Source organism: Eschrichtius robustus, chromosome 5 (genome assembly GCF_028021215.1).
Source record: "Eschrichtius robustus isolate mEscRob2 chromosome 5, mEscRob2.pri, whole genome shotgun sequence".
NCBI lineage: Eukaryota > Metazoa > Chordata > Mammalia > Artiodactyla > Eschrichtiidae > Eschrichtius > Eschrichtius robustus.
Genome location: NC_090828.1, coordinates 13,912,095 through 13,931,931, shown reverse-complemented (window position 1 = coordinate 13,931,931; position 19,837 = coordinate 13,912,095). Strand labels below are relative to the sequence as shown.

Sequence of the window (19,837 nt, the reverse complement as noted above, 5' to 3'; positions counted from 1 at the left end):
GGAAAAGTTGCCAGAGCCAACCATTTGATTTTGAGCACATTGTTTATGTTTTCCTTTGTTTCAATATCTTTATTTGTTAAAGGACATTTGCAGGAGACCAATTTATGAAAGCAAATAGCTCTGGCAGATGTTGGTGTACTTTGATAATAGATTGATGTATTTGTTAACTTTTGGCTTTCATCACCCACAGAGTTATGAATTTCTGCCACTATTGGCAGTGATGGTGACCATTAAGAATTCATCATGGGGAGGTTTCTCTTCCTTCTTCCTCTTTCTCTTTTTCCTCTTCTTTCCAGGTAAAGTACACAGCTCTGAATGCTAGGGAAGTGTCTTGCTGCTCATCTTTTAGCTGATGACTCATCAACTTAGCCAAGAGAAAATCAAAAGCTAGAACACACAAAAGCTAGAAATCTCACATATAAATTTTTACCTGGTATCTTAAATCTGGTCTTTAGACAAATTGTATTTGGTTTTCACAATGTTTTAAAAATTGAACATAATGCCAGTAGTTATGAATCAGGAGATTTTGCATAAAAATCCAGATTTTAACATCCATTGGACGATAGACCATGTGACAATGGAGTGTCCCCTTCCCCACACAGCCTCACAAGGGTGAGTAGTTGCAGCCCCATGTGGATGGGGTGTGCATATGCCTGTTCTCCAGAGCACCCCCCCCCCACTCCTTTCTATCACTTGTCTGTCCCTGCTGGACATTTGAGTTCCCCTCTTTCCTATCTTTCCCCTCTGGTTGTAACCTTGCCCTATTGTACACCTGGTATAAGGCTGAGAATATTGTTAATCTTAAATGAATATCATAAATAAAGGAAGCTTCTGACCCATTATGTGACTTTTACCTCAGGGTATTCGTTGATTCATCCATTTCCCTTCCAGGAGTCTGTCTTGTGATTATTAAAAACCTCTCTTAGAAATAGACTGGACCATTCATACCCTTTCCTTGCTTCCCTGCTTCTTCAACTTGGCATCGGATCTGGGGAACCCTATGATTCTTAGTATTTACAATAGTGGATAGCAATCATAGCTGTTTAAGACATCACCTGGGAAGGTTTGTTTAAAAATGTGAATTTCTTGTCTTGTTCCTGTCTGGAGCCCCCAGATCTGCATTTTAACACTCTGGAGATTTTAACATAAGATATTTGTTTAAAAGGCATACTGGTATTAGAACATGATTGCTGTAAACCTGGAGGAGGAGATGGTCTCTTGACTAGAAGTTCAGGATTTGAGGGAGTTCTGAGGTTTTCAACCCCTAAGTAATAATCATTTGAACCTTTTTCTCTCTCCTTCCAACAAGGATGAGTGTCTTTGCCGTTAGCCAGCCCACAATTACTCTGAGCCCACAATACACGCTGTAGGAGTTTGCTGTGTTTGTGTCTACATGCCAGTAACACGGGATATTAAAAGACCAAGTGAGCTTGTGTCAGTGAAATATCAACACACAAATTAACTATAAGGATAATCACTGTGGCTTCTATGTTATAATCAGAAATAGAACTTTTTTTTTCTAGATTTGTTATAGTTTCAACTGGAGAACGACACATAATGGGAACAGCAGCATTTCCTGATAGCATAGCACAGATACGAAACACTTAGCATGCAATTTAATTTAATTACATTTAATTGCTCACATGCTGCATAGAGAGACTTCCACAGCCACCGTGCACCCATCAACAACAACATAAAGTAATGGCTTCCATTTCTTGGCCAAGTCCACTGACAACTCTATTGATCCAACGCCAAATATTTGTATATCTTACTGAGCATCTTGCCAAAGGTCTTTGCAGGGGAGGACATTGACCCAGCCAGGCCTCGGTGTTCCCACATGTTGGAAATCAACTGTTTCTTAAATTTCACCACCTTACGTATACTATTCTGTAATGGTACTTAGCTGGTTTGTGGTCTGATTTGGTGAGTATTTCAAAGAACTTGAGTTTTTGGAATATGAAGACATGTTCATGGGTAACAGGAAACTGACTGTCTTTATCTTGTCCCTAAAGAACACAGAATAGGGAAAGAGAAATAAAACTTTTTAGTGAGCCTTTATGCAAAAACACTTACTATTTCTACAAAACATTTACTATTTTTGCAAGTCACCAAATATTGCTTAAAGTGTTAAAGGTTCACCTTAAATATATCATAATTTTTTTTGTTTAGTTGTTCAATAATAATGCATGAAAAAATATTGGAATTGGCCTTTTGATTAAACCCAGTGAATAGCACTGATAAAACTAAAATTTAAAATTTTTGAGGCAAGGTCTGTACGTCTGAGGATTATTAGCTTGGCGTTTAAAGTTGGAGAACATCATGTTCTCTCAGGCAAACTGTCCTACACACCAAAACTCTTCAGTTGAAATGAAAAAGAAATTTGAGGGAATTATTTTATAATCCCAATCAATCTGCACTTTGGAGTTTGAATTAATGGACTATCCATCACACCTGAACAATGAGGGGAGAGAGAAGTGACAGCAGTGACCCAGTGTTACCTGAGGGATTAAATCTTTTCATTTTGCCCACTTCTCCTTTCCCCTTGAACAGTGTTAAATATAATTTTGACATAAATCAGGATAAAGCTCTCCCAGGAATAAGTCTAAAGAGCAGTGTTTAAAATTATTGCCTTTTCTCTAGTTTTTTTTTTTTTTTTTTTTTTCTTTTCTCTAGTTTTGATCTCTCTCTCTCTCTTTAATTAGACAAGGCTATAATTTCACTGAATGGCATTTAGTGGCCTGTATCTACGGGAACACATCTGCTCCCTCCCTTGGGAGGAAGGCCAGTAGTTCTATATGGGATCAATAAAATAATAACTGCTTTGCCACTTGGCAAGCGTTCACTTGACTATCCCATTTATTCTTCAAAGAAACTATGAGGTAACTGCTATTATGATTCTCTTTTTACAAAAGAATAAACTACGGCACAGCTCAGACTAATAACTTGTCCAAGACCATGCTGTTTGCAAAAGATGGAGTTGGGACTTTAGCCATCTGATTCCAGAGGCTGTCTTCTTAACCACTTTGCTTAGGAAAAGAAGACAATGTATTTATTTTAATATGTCTGTTTTATCCTATCAGTAAAATATCATTTCTAAGTTTAGTTGTCCATATGGACCCTTTTCCCTAATCTTTTCAACAGCCTGAGGTTATTTTTTCTTTTTTTCTTGAATGCAGGAGGAAAAGATTGGGTTTCTATGTCAAAATTAGGGAAAAAGTTTAAATCCAGTCTCTAGTTTCTGGAGATCATTGGTTCTTAGAAATATTGACATTGGCATTATTCCGTAAAATACTTTATTGGTACAATAATAGAAAAGTTCATAAGCAAATTAGGTACAATGTCTCACTGATTTGAAAGCTAGTTCAAACAAATTGGTTCTTGATAAATCTTTGTAAGATTCTTTGAAAGCTATTAGAATGGAAATGAATTTACCCAAAAATTAGAGGAATAATGTAATGAGTTGTTACTTTACTAGTTAATCCCTAAGAAAGTAAAAGACAAAATAAAAAAGTACTACAAAAAAAACCCACTTAATTCCTATTCAACAGTTCTCTGTATCTACTGGGTTTTATGCCAACCCAGCTGTTGATTTAAAGCCGTTACTGACTTTCTTGCTTTAACACAATTCTACAATTGGCTCAAACTTTCAAATTAAAGTAGATTCCAAATTAGAAATGGATTGTGTTCTAATAGTTTATTCATTGGCAGCTTGAAAGTTGGAAAACATTTTGCTTCAGAAAAATAATACATTATAAACATTGGCTAGGTCCCCAAACTACCATAGAAAATAATATAAATTGAAATGGGAAAATTAATACCGCTATATTTCCCAGTTTAGCATTGTAGGTCTGTAAGCCTGTAATGGTTAAAGTGCAAAAACTAAAGCATTATAATACAGGCACTGTACAATTATAAACTATGTAAACACAAGCCTGGAAAGATACGCATTAAAATCTCAATGGTGGTTTTTCAGGTAGTGGGATTTTGGAAGATTTTCCTTTTTATACTTTTTACTTTGTATATTACACTAATATTTTATAATTAGCAATTTAAAAAATAATGAACATTTAGTGCTTTTATATAACTGTATATTATATGTGTACATAATTTTATTTAGACAAAGGGTACATCTCTGCCTTTCTTCCCTCCTCCCTCTTTGAAATCACATGGCCACTGGAACACAATGGTTGGGTGTACACTTCTTGTTTCCATATCCCACATCTGCTCTGTTAACAAATCTTGTTGGCTCCACCTTCAAATGTTTAGAAACCACATCCAGTTATTGCCATTGGCCAAGAAATAATAATTTCTTGTCTAAATTATTTTTTTAGCCTTAAACCTGGTCCCCTTGCTTTCTGTATTGTTTTTCTATAGTCTTTTCAAAACAGAGCTCCATATATACATATATATATATACAAATGAAAAGAGTATATTATGCATCCCAATTCACTTAGAAAAAAATCCAGAATCATTGGAAAGGAGTGGAAGACCACCCTTAGCTCTCTGCCTTCTCTCTGTCTCGCTTCTTCCCTTCACTGCACTCAGTGCCAGCCATCTTGCCCTTCTTCAAACACCAGTTGTGGACCCACCCAGGCCTCTGACATTTGCTGTTCTCAATGCCTGGAGAGTGCCCCCGCCTACCCACTCCAATCCCCTGCTCATATCCCCAGAACTCTCTCTCTCCATTCTTTATTCAAATAGTGAGGTATCTTCTGGCTACGATATAAAAAATTTCAACAATGCTTGCTCTTCAAACCCTTCATTTTTCCTTTGATTGGTTTACTTTTCTCACCATCTGACAAAATATATACTTCCTGTATTTTCATGTTTGTTGATCATTATGTTACAAAGGAAAAAGCTCCACATTGGCAGAGATTTTTGACAATTTTTTTCCTGCTGTATCTTCAGTGCCTAGAATCCAGCACGTAGTACACCCTTAAGATGTATTTGCTGAATGAATGAATGTGGGTAATGAAAGCATAAAAAACAGACTGAAAGGATAGAAGAAAAACTCATGGTTAACACTTGCCCCTCAGGAGTACAGGGGAAGAGAGATATAGGGCTTTTCTCTTTATTAGTAACATATTTTCTTTTATATATAAAAATATCTGGATAAAATATGATAAAACTCTTGCAGATGAATACATTGATATTTGTAATATTGGTTTCTGAATATTTATGTATTTTGAAAATTTTCATAAAGACATATTTTACTAGCTTTCCAATAATTAATGGTAAAGCACATATTCCTAGCATTCCATGGAAGGACTTTTATGATGGATCCTGCTAACTTCTCCATCCTCACTGATTTCCCTACTTTTAGTTTTCTCCGTAGTCATGATTTCTTCTCTCTTCTCTTTTTTGCTCTACTTGGATGACCCTTCCATTTTTCTTTGCCTGTCCTTCCTGACCCAGGTTCCTCTCTCTGCTCCTATAATAGAACTTTCTACAAATGAAACACAGTTTTCATCCTGCTTTGTAAAATTCAAATAAAACTGGCTCAACCTTTGTATCCCACATCCAGTGGGAAGTCCAGCGCTCTTTCCAATATTTATGAGAATTCTTGCAGGCCTATTAATTATGGTTATACCCTTTGATTTGATTTCCTGCCACTGCTGAATTAACTAACTCATTCTCTCAACAACTATATTTGTTCCATTTTCTCTTCCCCAGATAAGTTAATCGTGAAACCAGGTCCCTATTTCTTGATTTTCCTCCTTCTCCTCAGAGGAGACAAATGTGTATACACTTTTTTTTTAAACATCTTTATGGGAGTATAATTGTTTTACAATGGTGTGTTCGTTTCTGCTGTATAACAAAGTGAATCAGCTATACATATACATATATCCCCATATCTCCTCCCTCTTGCGTCTCCCTCCCACCCTCCCTATCCCACACATCTAGGTGGACACAAAGCACTGAGCTGATCTCCCTGTGCTATGCAGCTGCTTCCCACTAGCTATCTTTTTTTTTTTTTAACTTTATATTGGAGTATAGCCAATTAACAATGTTGTGATAGTTTCAGGTGCACAGCAAAGCAACTCTAGCTATCTATTTTACATTTGGTAGTGTATATATGTCCATGCCACTGTTTCACTTCGTCCCAGCTTATCCTTCACCTTCCCTGTGTCCTCAAGTCCATTTGCTACATCTGAGTCTGTATTCCATTCTTGCCCCTACGTTCTTCAGACCGTGGTTTTTTTTTTGTTTTTTTTTTTAGATTCCATATATTTGTGTTAGCACACAGTATTTGTTTTTCTCTTTCTGACTTACTTCACTCTGTATGACAGTCTCTAGGTCCATCCACCTCATTACAATTAACTCAATTTCATTTCTTTTTATGGCTGAGTAATATTCCATTGTATATATGTGCCACATCTTCTTTATCCATTCATCTGTCAATGGACACTTAGGTTGCTTCCATGTCCTGGCTATTGTAAATAGTGCTGCAATGAACATTGTGGTACATGACTCTTTTTGAATTATGCTTTTCTCAGGGTATATGCCCAGTAGTGGGATTGCTGGGTCGTATGATAGTTCTATTCTTGGTTTTCTAAGGAACCTCCATACTGTTCTCCATAGTGGCTGTATCAATTTACATTCCCACCAACAGTGCAAGAGGGTTCCCTTTTCTCCACACCCTCTCCAGCATCTGTTGTTTGTAGATTTTTTGATGATGGCCTTTCTGATTGGTGTGAGGTGATACCTCATTGTAGTTTTGATTTGCATTTCTCTAATGATTAGTGATGTTGAGCATCCTTTCATGTGTTTGTTGGCAATCTGTGTATCTTCTTTGGAGAAATGTCTATTTAGCTCTTCTGCCCATTTTTGGATTAGGTTGTTTGTTTTTTTGATATTAAGCTGCAAGAGCCGCTTGTAAATTTTGGAGATTAATCCTTTGTCAGTTGCTTCATTTGCAAATATTCTCTCCCATTCTGAGGGTTGTCCTTTTGTCTTGTTTATGGTTTCCTTTGCTGTGCAGCTTTGAAGTTTCATTAGGTCCTATTTGTTTATTTTTGTTTTTATTTCCATTTCTCTAGGAGGTGGGTCCAAAAGGATCTTGCTGTGATTTATATCATGGAGTGTTCTGCCTATGTTTTCCTCTAAAGTTTTATATAGTTTCTGGCCTTACATTTAGGTCTTTAATCTATTTTGAATTTATTTTTGTGTATGGTGTTAGGGAGTGTTCTAATTTCATTCTTTTACATGTAGCAGTCCAATTTTCCCAGCACCACTTATTGAAGAGGCTGTCTTTTCTCCATTGTATATTCTTGCCTCCTTTATCAAAGATAAGGTGACCATATGTGTGTGGGTTTATCTCTGGGCTTTCTATCCTGTTCCATTGATCTATACTTCTATTTTTGTGCCAGTACCATACTGTCTTGATTACTGTAACTTTGTAGTATAGTCTGAAGTCCAGGCGCCTGATTCCTCCAGCTCCGTTTTTCTTTCTCAAGATTGCTTTGGCTATGCGGGGCCTTTTGTGTTTCCATACAAATTGTGAAACTTTTTGTTCTAGTTCTGTGAAAAATGCCATTGGTAGTTTGATAGGAATTGCATTGAATGTGTAGATTGCTTTGGGTAGTAGAGTCATTTTCACAATGTTGATTCTTCCAATCCAAGAACATGGTATATCTCTCCATCTGTTTGTATCATCTTTAATTTCTTTCATCAGTGTCTTAAAGTTTTCTGAGTATAGGTCTTTTGTCTCCTTAGGTAGGTTTATTCCTAGGTATTTTATTGTTTTTGTTGCAATGGTAAATGGGAGTGTTTCCTTAATTTCTCTTTCAGATTTTTCATCATTAGTGTATAGGAATGCATGGGATTTCTGTGCATTAATTTTGTATCCTGATACTTTACCAAATTCATTGATTAGCTTTAGTAGTTTTCTGGTAGCATCTTTAGGATTCTATATGTATAGTATCCTGTCATCTGCAAAGAGTGACAGCTTTACTTCTTCTTTTCCAATTTGGATTCCTTTTATTTCTTTTTCTTCTCTGATGGCTGTGGCTAAAACTTTCCAAACTATGTTGAATAATAGTGGTGAGAGTGGGCAACCTTGTTTTGTTCCTGATCTTCATGGAAATGTTTTCAGTTTTTCACCGTTGAGAACGATGTTGGCTGTGGGTTTGTCATATATGGTCTTTATTATGTTGAGATAAGTTCCCTCTATGCATACTTTCTGGAGGGTTTTTATCATAAATGGGTGTTGAATTTTTTTGAAAGCTTTTTCTGCATCTACTGAGATAATCATATGGTTTTTCTCCTTCAATTTGTTAATATGGTGTATCACATTGATTGATTTGCATATATTGAAGAATCCTTGCATACCTGGGATAAACCCCGGTTGATCATGGTGTATGATCCTTTTAATTTGCTGTTGGATTCTGTTTGCTAGTATTTTGTTGAGGATTTTTGCATCTATGTTCATCAGTGATATTGGCCTGTAGTTTTCTTTCTTTGTGACATCTTTGTCTGGTTTTGGTATCAGGGTGATGGTGGCCTCGTAGAATGAGTTTGGGAGTGTTCTTCCCTCTGCTATATCTTGGAAGAGTTTGAGAAGGATAGGTGTTATCTCTTCTCTAAATGTTTGATAGAATTCACCTGTGAAGCCATCTGGTCCTGGGCTTTTGTTTGTTGGAACATTTTTAATCACAGTTTCAGTTTCAGTGCTTGTGTTTGGTCTGTTTATATTTTCTATTTCTTCTTGAAAGGTTGTGCTTTTCTAAGAATTTGTCCATTTCTTCCAGGTTGTCCATTTTATTGGCATAGAGTTGCTTGTAGTGATCTCTCATGATCCTTTGGATTTCTGCAGTGTCAGTTGTTACTTCTCCTTTTTCATTTCTAATTCTATTGATTTGAGTGATCTCCCTTTTTTTCTTGATGAGTCTGGCTAATGGTTTATCAATTTTGTTTATCTTCTCAAAGAACCAGCTTTTAGTTTTATTCATCTTTGCTATTGTTTCCTTCATTTCTTTTTCACTTTTTTCTGATCTGATCTTTATGATTTGTTTCCTTCTGCTAACTTTGCAGTTTTTTTGTTCTTCTTTCTCTAATTGCTGTAGGTGTAAGGTTAGGGTGTTTATTTGAGATTTTTCTTGTTTCTTGAGGTAGGATTGTATTGCTATAAACTTCCATCTTAGAACTGCTTTTGCTGCATCCCATAGGTTTTGGGTCGTCGTGTTTTCATTGTCATTTGTTTCTAGGTATTTTTTAATTTCCTCTTTGATTTCTTCAGCGATCTCTTGGTTTTTAAGTAGTGTATTGTTTAGCCTCCATGTGTTTGTATTTTTTACAGATTTTTTACTGTAATTGATACCTAGTCTCATAGCGTTGTGGTCAGTAAAGATACGTGATATGGTTTCAATTTTGTTAAATTTACCAAGGCTTGATTTTTGACCCAAGATATGATCTATTCTGGAGAATGTTCCATGAGCACTTTAAAAGAAAGTGTATTCTGTTGTTTCTGGATGGAATGTACTATAAATATCAATTAAGTCCATCTTGTTTAATGTATCATTTAAAGGTTGTGTTTCCTTGTTTATTTTCATTTTTGATGATCTGTCCATTGGTGAAAGTGGGGCGTTAAAGTCCTCTACTGTGATTGTGTTACTGTCAATTTTCCCTTTTATGTCTGTTAGCATTTGCCTTATATATTGAGGTGCTCCTATGTTGGGTGCATAACTTAAAAGCTTTTCCACAGCAAAGGAAAACATAAACAAGATGTGTATATACCTTTGATAGTCAGGGCATAACTGGGAATTGGGAGGTAGAAATGCAGATTGTGGGGGAGGGGAAGTGATGCTCTAACACAGTAGTGCTTGACAGTGACAATCTTGTTCCGAAAGAGCCCTTGGCTTTACCCACTACAAGGGCCACTGGCCAACTTTCCTCTTAAAGATTCCCAGCTTACTTCTCAAATATTTTCTCAGTCCCTCCCATTTGCAGCCTGCTCATAACTCCTTAAATACCAATTCGTATTTTGCAGAACAGGTCAGTTTCCTCTTTTTTTTTTTTGTTTTTTTTTGGTTTTTTTTGTTTTTTTTGTTTTTTGTTTTTTTGGTCAGTTTCCTCTTTGTCTCTTGGCCTGTTTGGCTTATGCCTAAAGGGTCCTGTCTTATACTCACATAAGCCCATGAAGGTGCCTTCCTCCACAAGAACAGTTCTTTCTCAGAGAGGAATTCTCTGTTCAGCTCCTAATGTAACTGTGCCTTCTCCCTGAGACACTATTGCAGTGGTCAGTTTACTTGTGCGTCTTTGTCACTAAATGAAAGTTTTGAACATAACGTTTTGCTTTTGCAGGATCTTGGATCCCCAGTGACCAGCTCAGAGTATGATAATTAATGCTTGATTAGTAAGTGAAGACTGATGGTTCTCCACTTAATAGAGGCATCTATTAGAGGGTACCATTTGATCTCACATAAATTTGTTTCTTTTGGTTCTCAAAACAGACATAAGTACGATGGAAGTTATCTTGGCCTAATAGCCTACTTGGTTTTATTACTTCCACTAGATAAGACCTGGCTTATCCAGGAGAACGTCTCAGTAGCCATCACAGCATTCAACTATAAACTATCCTGAGGCGGATTGTACATTACCTGCAACCAAAACCATGCTTGGGAAAGCCTCTTTGGCTGGAACCGTTGCTGGTAAAAGAATCTGGGGCAAACATCTTTTCTTCGTTGTCTTGCTTCTTAATTGAAGAACACGCCAGTGATTTGACTGTTTTTTGAGCTTCTAGAATTCCACGATTTGGATGTTTTTTCCCAGCTTTCCAAGGATCATTTGCAGCTAACAAATGAGCTGGTGAGGAAATGGAATAGCGTCTAACAATCATGACATTGCCTGTACAGGAGACACAAAATTCAAGTTTAAAAATTCTACTTTTAATGACATCCACAAATGGAAGATTGTGTTGGTAGTAAATACTTCATTGAAACTAACTAACCAAAGCTGTTGTTTTTAGATTATGTTTTTTTGCATAAAAGACATTAATTCATTGATTTATTTTGCAAATTATTGAGTGCCAACCATGAGCCAGGTGTTTTTTTAAGAGATGGGGTGTGGGAGTGAACAACACAGAATTCTTGCCTGCATAAAATTCTCATGTGGCTGACAGATGATAAACAATATATGATAAAATTCAGATAGTGATAGGTTCTGGGAAGACAAATCAAGCTGATGAGGGCTAGGGGATAGAGGCAGATGAGGGAGGGGGTCTATTTAAATAGTGTGGTCAGGGAAGACCTTCCTGAGAACATAGAATATGAACAGAGAGCTGGACATACAGAGATAATAAAACACGATCTTAAAATGCAAAGAACATGAATTTCTAGACATGCAGTTCTGGGCGTTCTCCTCATTCTAGAAGAACGTGCTCGTCCACAGCCCCTCATCACTTGAATAGCCACAAATAATTGAACTGGCTGCTCCCAGCTGGTCTGAAATGTGTGTGTTGGCTTTAGTTAGGACAGTTGTTATGAGGATGCCTGTCGCATGAGAGATGAAAGCAAGGCAGACACATGGAAAGACGTAAAGATGCCTCGGGACTTCCCTGGTGGTCCAGTGGTTAAGACTCCGCCCTTCCACTGCAGGGGGCGTGGGTTCCATCCCTGGTCAGGGAATTAAGATCCTGCATGCCGCAAGGCACAGCCAAAAAATTAAAAAAAAAAAAAAAAAAAAGAAGAAGTAGCAAAGATGCCTTCTGTGGGAAACAGGAGTTCTCTGGAGAGAGATGGAGAGATTAATGGCTTTAGTTTCTGGGGGCTTCCAACCCAATTTCTGTCCATAAGGGCCTGCTAATAAACTCTTTCCTTGAGGTAAATCCTATCTCCATTCCTTGTAATGAAAGCACCTTGAATAAAAGAGCTTTATTTTAGGGAGTCTTGGTTTGTCTGCATCTCACTTCTAACACTGTGCAAACTGACCTGGGGCCTGTCATTCAACCTCTACTTAGACATCTAGCTATTACCCCTGGGGTTAATGACACTGACCTCAAGGGTTGGTTTCCATTTTCTGGAGCACTCAATGAATGTTTGTTGAATCTTTATTCTTTCTCATCATAGCTTTGCCATTAGCTAGCATGAAAGTATAAGAAAGTGCAGCATCGTGTTTAGGTTTTCAGAGGGCTGGAAGCACAATTTTCTCTTTTTTAAGTTTGTGGCCCGTGTCTGCAGAACACAGACAGCAAATTATATAGCCATTACAGAAAGCGGAGGCTGCTCTGGCTTTTCATAGTTTGGAAGAGCAGAAGGTCATATTTTAAACAAGAGTTTGCGGGGGAGTTTAAGTCCAAATCTCTCTGAAGTAATTAACTGCAAATACTATTCATAAATTATCTTTGAACACTTCCTTTGGCCATGATATATCACTTCTATAATTATCTAAAAACAGGTTTATGACTGTTGACAAACATAAAAGTTTCTGTTTAAGAGGATTATAAAACAATATCTTTATACCAAATGGTAGGAAAGTACAACAGAGGAAATTATATTCATAATAGCAAAGTTAAGTTTATTGTTTGGGACCTATACTCCAGCTTGACTGATCAGCATATAGGCTTTTGGTTTATGTCCCTGGATCACAAATAATCTGTATCCTTTAGTTTCTTATCAATAAAAGGGAAAGAATATTCCACAGAGCATCACAGGGTCATTAGCACCAATTCAAAGATTGCTTTCAAATGCAGTTTATTTGCCAGCAAAGGGTATGAGCAGCTTGAAGGGAATGCTGGAGTTTCCCTGTAAAGAATTGCTTCCTGCATCTTCTTCATAGCAAATTATCTCTTCCCTAAAAGAGCCTAGGTGAGATTGCAAAGGGCAGGAGGGGTGAGGGCAACATCCCTGTAATGGACGGGTTGGATTTCATACCTACCAAATGCTGACACACTCTTACATATGTTTCCAGGAGAATTTCGTCTCAAGTGATCGCTTCCAGACCCACCTTAATGGTTCCTTCTTAAAGTGAGACACACTTCTGATTTCATATCGTTCCTTCTCAAAGAATAGGTTTATATTATTTTGTTTTCAAGAGGATCAGACAAGCTGCTTAATCTCTCTGGGTCTTGTAGCCTCAACAGTAAAAACAGGGGATGAGCTCTAAATCTCCTCCTTAGCAGCACATTTCTATCATTCAGTTGCAAGTATGAATTTTGATTGATATCAGCAATATCTTACTGACTGCTAATAAAAAACTTAAACTCAAGTCAAATAATATTTTTCCGACCCATCCAATGATATGACGACAACTGCTACCAAGTAACTCATGCTGAGTCTTACTTGTGCTACCTCATTTAATCGTCTCAGCAGCCCTATGAGATAGATTCTATCACTTTCTCCATTTTACAGATGAGGAGAGTGATCATAAAACATGTCACATTCATAGAATCATAGAATTGTACAGTTGGAATAGGCCTTGGGAGGCATCTAACCGATTCATTTTTACTTGAGAATGCTAAGATCAGGAATTTTATGTGAGCTCCCCAGCACTGACCAACCATTACAAAACTGGGATTACAACCCAGGTGTCTTCATGCTCAGGCCAATGTTCCTTCTACTTATGTCACTTTCATAACAGAACATCACATGTAAGACACACATCAATATCACTTAAATGAACTCAACCGGGCTTCTAAGCACAAATTTAAATCATATTTCCTTCTTTGTTTTATTGGTGCAACTGGCAAGAGTTCCCCAAATGTTTTTCACTAGTCCTTTTCCAACTTAATGCTTATATTCTTATTGGAGGTCACCATTCAGATGCTGAAAATGTATATTATCAGTTGTGTATTTAGCTCTTAATAATATTCAAACCTCCTTTAAATTTGATGGCATTCAGGCCCTGAATTCAGGGTTTAAAAGGTAATACTCTTTGTTCTTTAACCAGTTTAATGCTTGTTTTAGAATAGCACTAGGTATACTGAGGCCCAAATTACTTTTGCATTAGGATAAGCATCATGAAAAATAGATTTGAAGGAGTTGTTTACCTTTGGAGTAAGGCAGTTGTTTTCAAATGGGAGAAATGTTGTCTTCCAGGTGACATTTGGAATGTCTGAAGACATTTTTGATGGACATGACTGAAGGGGGAGAGGCAGGTACTACTAGTGTTTAGAAGCCAGGAAAAACTGCTAAACACCCTACAATGTCCAAGACAAACTGCTATAATACAGAGTTATTCAGTCCAAATGTCAAGAATTCAGAGATGGAGGAAGCCTGGGGAAGGATATACTACACATGTCCATATGTTTTTGTTTTTTTTTCACCAGGAGAATGTCTAACTTCCGTAAAGGTTACTCTTTCAGTTTTACTAAATAACCAACAGACAGAATAACTCAGATCCAGTGCTGCTCTTGACAACAAGGGAAAAGACCGTGACTGGAATCTGCTCCCAGCTTTGAAATACAGGGACCCATACTAGAAAAAGGCCTCTTTAACAGAAAAAACCAGCTGGAAATAGAACATGTCCCATTGCCAAGCTGCTCAGCACCTCTAAATGGCATTGCCTGAATCTTTTGACAGAGGATATTAAGCACTTTGAGTATTTAATTATGTATCTCAATTTTATTTGAATATACTGTATGTAGGCAAGCACTCATTTAAATGTAGAACGTATTTTTTCACTCTCCTGATTTCTGACTTAATGTATAGTCCTCACAGTCAAAACTCTTTCCCATAAAAGGTGAGAGATTTGATTCTTTTAGAATATATCATTGCCTTTTATTCTTGAAGTCTTCAACCTGTATAGTAAGTTGAATTATGTGCAACATATGTTTATAAAGGACAGTAAAAATTTTGTAAAATACAGATAAGAAATAATACCTACCATTTGTTGTGTGTTTGCCAGGTGCTGTACTAAGCACTTAGTTTATCATTAAAGTCAATCCTCACAACCATGTGAGGTAGGTACTGTAACACTTCCAAATGAACAAAACGAGGGTTAAAGATTTCTCAGAGCTAGCTCTAAATCTAGTGGCTAACTGGTGTCAGATCACTAGCAACCGTATTTGTCTGATTCTAATATCCATATACTTAACTATTACGCAATACTGTTCTAGGTTAATAAGCGAGCACGCCATTTGACACGTACCCATTTGGTGTTCCATTATGTAGCATTTAAATGCTTGAAGTCAAGAAAGGAAAAAAAGCATTACTTTTAATATGACTGATTTCCACAAATCTGTCATCCTCATCTTTCCAGGACTATCTGGAGATAGTTTCAATGTTGTTAAAATATGTTGCTTGAAGATGCTAAAGAAATTTTTGCCTAGGGATTCAAAGCTAATCTACCAGGAGAAAAAGGATGGAACTCACCAGTGTAATACCAAGTTACGCAGTTATGTGAGAGGCACAATAAATCTACTATTTAGGAGATATTTGCAAAGGTGGGCACAGCCCAAAAGAGCTATGGACGTACGGTACCTTGGTGTTCCCTCACAGCTGGGGCCGTACCAGTGGAAACACCACCATGAAGGGCTGCTGGAGATTGTCCAGGCACTTCTGCAAATTTACCAAGGTCTGTGACTTCCTCTTCCTTCTCATATCCTGATTTTCCCCCTGAGCCTGGGGTTCTCTGACTACTTGAAGTCAGCTTCATCCGGAGGGCTTGATTCTCTTTCTCCAGCTTACTGATCTCTGCCCGCATTTCCTGGATAACTCTCATGAGCTGGATATTTGCTTCCATTGCCTCTTTTCAGGTCGCTCTGGTTTGTTCCTTCGGGGAGACAGATCAACATTTGCTCATGAACCAAATGCACAATCTACTCAGTGAAACAAGTTGATCCCGCCCATAAACCTTCCTGAACAATAAGTGTCATTCTTCTCTATGCCATCTTTCAGCACCTGGGGAGTTAGGCTGTCTAGGGAGGTAAAGGATCTCCATGACTTATTTATTCTGGGTTTTGTTTTTCAGAACAGAGCTTTTCTTTGTATCTTTCATTTCATATCAATCCACAGTTCTAGAATATTGCTTTGTGTCTGCAGAGGACACTCCAGAAATTTCCAGTGAGGAGCAGAGTTTCTTGCTTCTGTCATGAACTCACCATCCTACCAGCCACTCAAGTTTTTTCTCTGTTGCTATTTCTGGGATCAGACGTTTCATAGAATCACCAACTGGCACGAGCACATCAAAACTGTCATATAAGAATTATTCCTTGTCTTCTCTGTAACATATATCATAGTTCTGTACTTTTTGGGTAAATTATTAATTCTGACACCTCTTGATTAAGGGTAACTAGCAGTGGAAGTCATATGAATTGCAGTGAGATTATTTAAATGAGATGTTGATAATTATACCTAAATCCCTTAAGATAATTTCAAGGACCATATAATTACTTCTCAGTAGGTTTCTATCTTATAAGCATTTTTGCTGTTATTTGGTTTCAGAGTGTTTGCTTGGGCAAATACTGCCCAGAGCTATTTTGGGAATGTAAGAAGATACAGGTTAAACATTAATCTTGAATGAGAAGAACACGCTATAGGTAACAGCTTTCATTACCTATTTCCTGAAGAGGTTTCTTTGTTGGGAATGAAAAGTACGAATCTTAGATAACATATTCTCTATAACCACTTGGAAATTCAATTAATGTTTAAACATGAATGCCTTTTTGCAATAGGGTAAAAATGATCAGATAATTTTTCATGGTGATAGTTTTCCCTGTGCATTTGTTCCCTTATGTTTTTATGTATATTGATGTGTTTTTTTTGCTTATCCTAATAAATAGGATAGGCAGGTTGATTGATCCAAGGCCATAGGTGAGAGTGATTGGAGAAAGTATTATTCCTTTTTTATTCATACTGAATTATTATATGTATTTAAATTTTATGAAGTGTTTACTAAAAAGTCAGTCTAAAAAAACAATGTGGCTGTTTTGATATACTACTTCTATTTGTATTTAAATGAATTTCAGTAAACTTTTGTGTGCCAAACTGGCTAGAGGCGATGGAAATGGCTGTGGAAATATGGAATATGGAGTAAGATGAGTCTTAAAGGTCATCCAGTCCAACCACCTACCAGATATTCAAATCTGTTCCACAACATCTCTGTAATGGATTATTGACCCTATATTTAAGTATTTCCCTTGTAGGAAAGTCCCCTTCCTACCAAGGTATACTACTTACTTTTTAATTAAAATTATTTACTTGACCAAAAATTGGCCTCCATGTAGCTTGTTCCTAGTTCTTCTCTTTAGAGAGGTTATGTGACAAGCCTAATCCTTGTTTTAATGAAAATTCTTATTCTCTCATGTTCTAATGAGTCTCTATTCACCAGAAGGAACATCCCAATTTTTTCAACTGTTTGTCAGCTAATGTGGGTTCATGGACCTTGGCCACTCTCTTTTGAACATGTTTCCATTTGTAGAAAGGCCTCTTGAACTAGGATGTCCAGGTCGAATTGCATTCTCCTGAAGGCATCTGACTAGCCTGGAGTATACTGGCATAACTTCTGTAAAGTCTTCTGTAGAAAATATTCTATAAAATTGGGCAGTAAAGACCATTCTTGAAATTGTATTCACTGCAACAAAGCAGGAATTGTATAACTGTTGAAACTGACAAAATAGTTATTATTTATAGACAATTTGATTGTATATCTAGAAAGTCCAAGAAAGTGAATAAAAAATTTTATTTTGTAATCTACTCCTATGTTACAAAATAAATATTTAAAAATCAGTAGTTTTCCGAAGTACTATTAATAACTATATAGAATAAAATAATTGAAAAGTATTCCACTAACAATAGGCTCCCCGCCTATAAAATCACTCAGGAATTGTCTTTAAAAAGTTTGTAGAAGAAAATCTAGTATTTTACTGAGATAGAAAACTGAAGAAAATGGAGAATATGCTCTTGGTGAGAGGACTGTATATTTTAAGGAAATCGTAATTGAATTTCTAACTTATAGGTTTAGTGAAAGCACAAATTCTTTTTTTAAAAAAGAAATTGATGAAATCATTCTAAAGATCACCTGGAAACAATAGGCTTGAATTATGTGAAAATGAAGCGTATTTGTTGGGTCTTTGCCTTATTAAATTATTCAATAGAGTATGAAGCTGTAAAGATGAAAACAGCAAATACTGGTGAATTTGCAGGTAGGACAAAGTTACAAATAATTCCTAGAAGAAATAGAAATGGCCAAAAAATGTGAAAGAATCTCAACATTACTAGTAATTTTGCAAATTAAAACAATGAAATATTTTTTTTGGAAGGGCCTAACAAGCTAGCAAAGATTTTGAAAAATGAACAAAATTAATGCAAATACTACTAATAAATGGCATGTCTTTATTTTTTTTTTTTTTAAAACATCTTTATTGAAGTATAATTGCCTTACAATGGTGTGTTAGCTTCTGCTTTATAACAAAGTGAATCAGTTATACATATACAATATGTTCCCATTTCTCTTCCCTCTTGCATCTCCCTCCCTCCCACCCTCCCCATCCCACCCCTCTAGGTGGTCAAAAAGCACCGAGCTGATCTCCCTGTGCTATGTGGCTGCTTCCCACTAGTTATCTATTTTACATTTGGTAGTGTATATATGTCCATGACACTCTCTTACCCTGTCACATCTCACCCCACCCCCTCCCCATATCCTCAAGTCCATTCTCTAGTAGGTCTGTGTCTTTATTCCCGTCTTGCCACTAGGTTCTTCATGGCCTTTTTTTTTTTTTTTTCCTTAGATTCCGTATATATGTGTTAGCATACTGTATTTGTTTTTCTCTTTCTGACTTACTTCACTCTGTATGACAGACTCTAACTCCATCCACCTCATTACAAATACCTCCATTTCATTTCTTTTTATGGCTGAGTAATATTCCACTGTATATATGTGCCACATCTTCTTTATCCATTCATCTGTCGATGGACATTTACGTTGCTTCCATGTCCTGGCTATTGTAAATAGAGCTGCTATGAACATTTTGGTACATGACTCTTTTTGACCTATGGTTTTCTCAGGGTATATGCCCAGTATTGGGATTGCTGGGTCGTATGGTAGTTCTATTTGTAGTTTTTTCAGGAAGCTCCATACTGTTCTCCATAGTGGCTGTATCAATTTACATTCCCACCAACAGTGCAAGAGTGTTCCCTTTCCTCCACACCCTCTCCAGCATTTATTGTTTCTAGATTTTTTGATGATGGCCATTCTGACCGGTGTGAGATGATATCTCATTGTAGTTTTGATTTGCATTTCTCTAATGATTAATGATGTTGAGCATTCTTTCATGTGTCTGTAGGCCATCTGTATATCTTCTTTGGAGAAATGTCTATTTAGGTCTTCTGCCCATTTTTGGATTGGGTTGTTGGTTTTTTTGTTATTGAGCTGCATGAGCTGCTTGTAAATCTTGGAGATTAATCCTTTGTCAGTTGCTTCATTTGCAAATATTTTCTCCCATTCTGATGGTTGTCTTTTGGTCTTGTTTATGGTTTCCTTTGCTGTGCAAAAGCTTTTAAGTTTCATTAGGTCCCATTTGTTTATTTGTGTTCTTATTTCCATTTCTCTGGGAGCTGGGTCAAAAAGAATCTTGCTGTGATGTATGTCATAGAGTGTTCTGCCTATGTTTTCCTCTAAGAGTTTGATAGTGTCTGCCCTTACACTTAGGTCTTTAATCCATTTTGAGTTTATTTTTGTGCATGGTGTCAGGGAGTGTTCTAATTTCATACTTTTACATGTACCTGTCCAATTTTCCCAGCACCACTTATTGAAGAGGCTGTCTTTTCTCCACTGTATATTCTTGCCACCTTTATCAAAGATAAGGTGACCATATGTGTGTGGGTTTATCTCTGGGCTTTCTATCCTGTTCCATTGATCTATATTTCTGTTTTTGTGCCAGTACCAAACTGTCTTGATTACT

At 36.8% G+C, this 19,837-nt stretch overlaps 1 protein-coding gene across 1 annotated transcript; it reads right to left on the bottom strand.

Annotated features, from left to right (window-relative positions):
* Positions 1-1,882: 1,882 nt before the first annotated feature.
* On the bottom strand, positions 1,883-15,678 carry CCDC195 (coiled-coil domain containing 195). The gene is made up of 3 exons (XM_068544140.1): positions 15,417-15,678; positions 10,599-10,845; positions 1,883-2,006 (listed from the first exon to the last, which is right to left on the bottom strand). The coding sequence occupies exons 1-3, from the start codon at positions 15,676-15,678 to the stop codon at positions 1,883-1,885; spliced, it is 633 nt and encodes a 210-aa protein (XP_068400241.1).
* Positions 15,679-19,837: the final 4,159 nt, after the last annotated feature.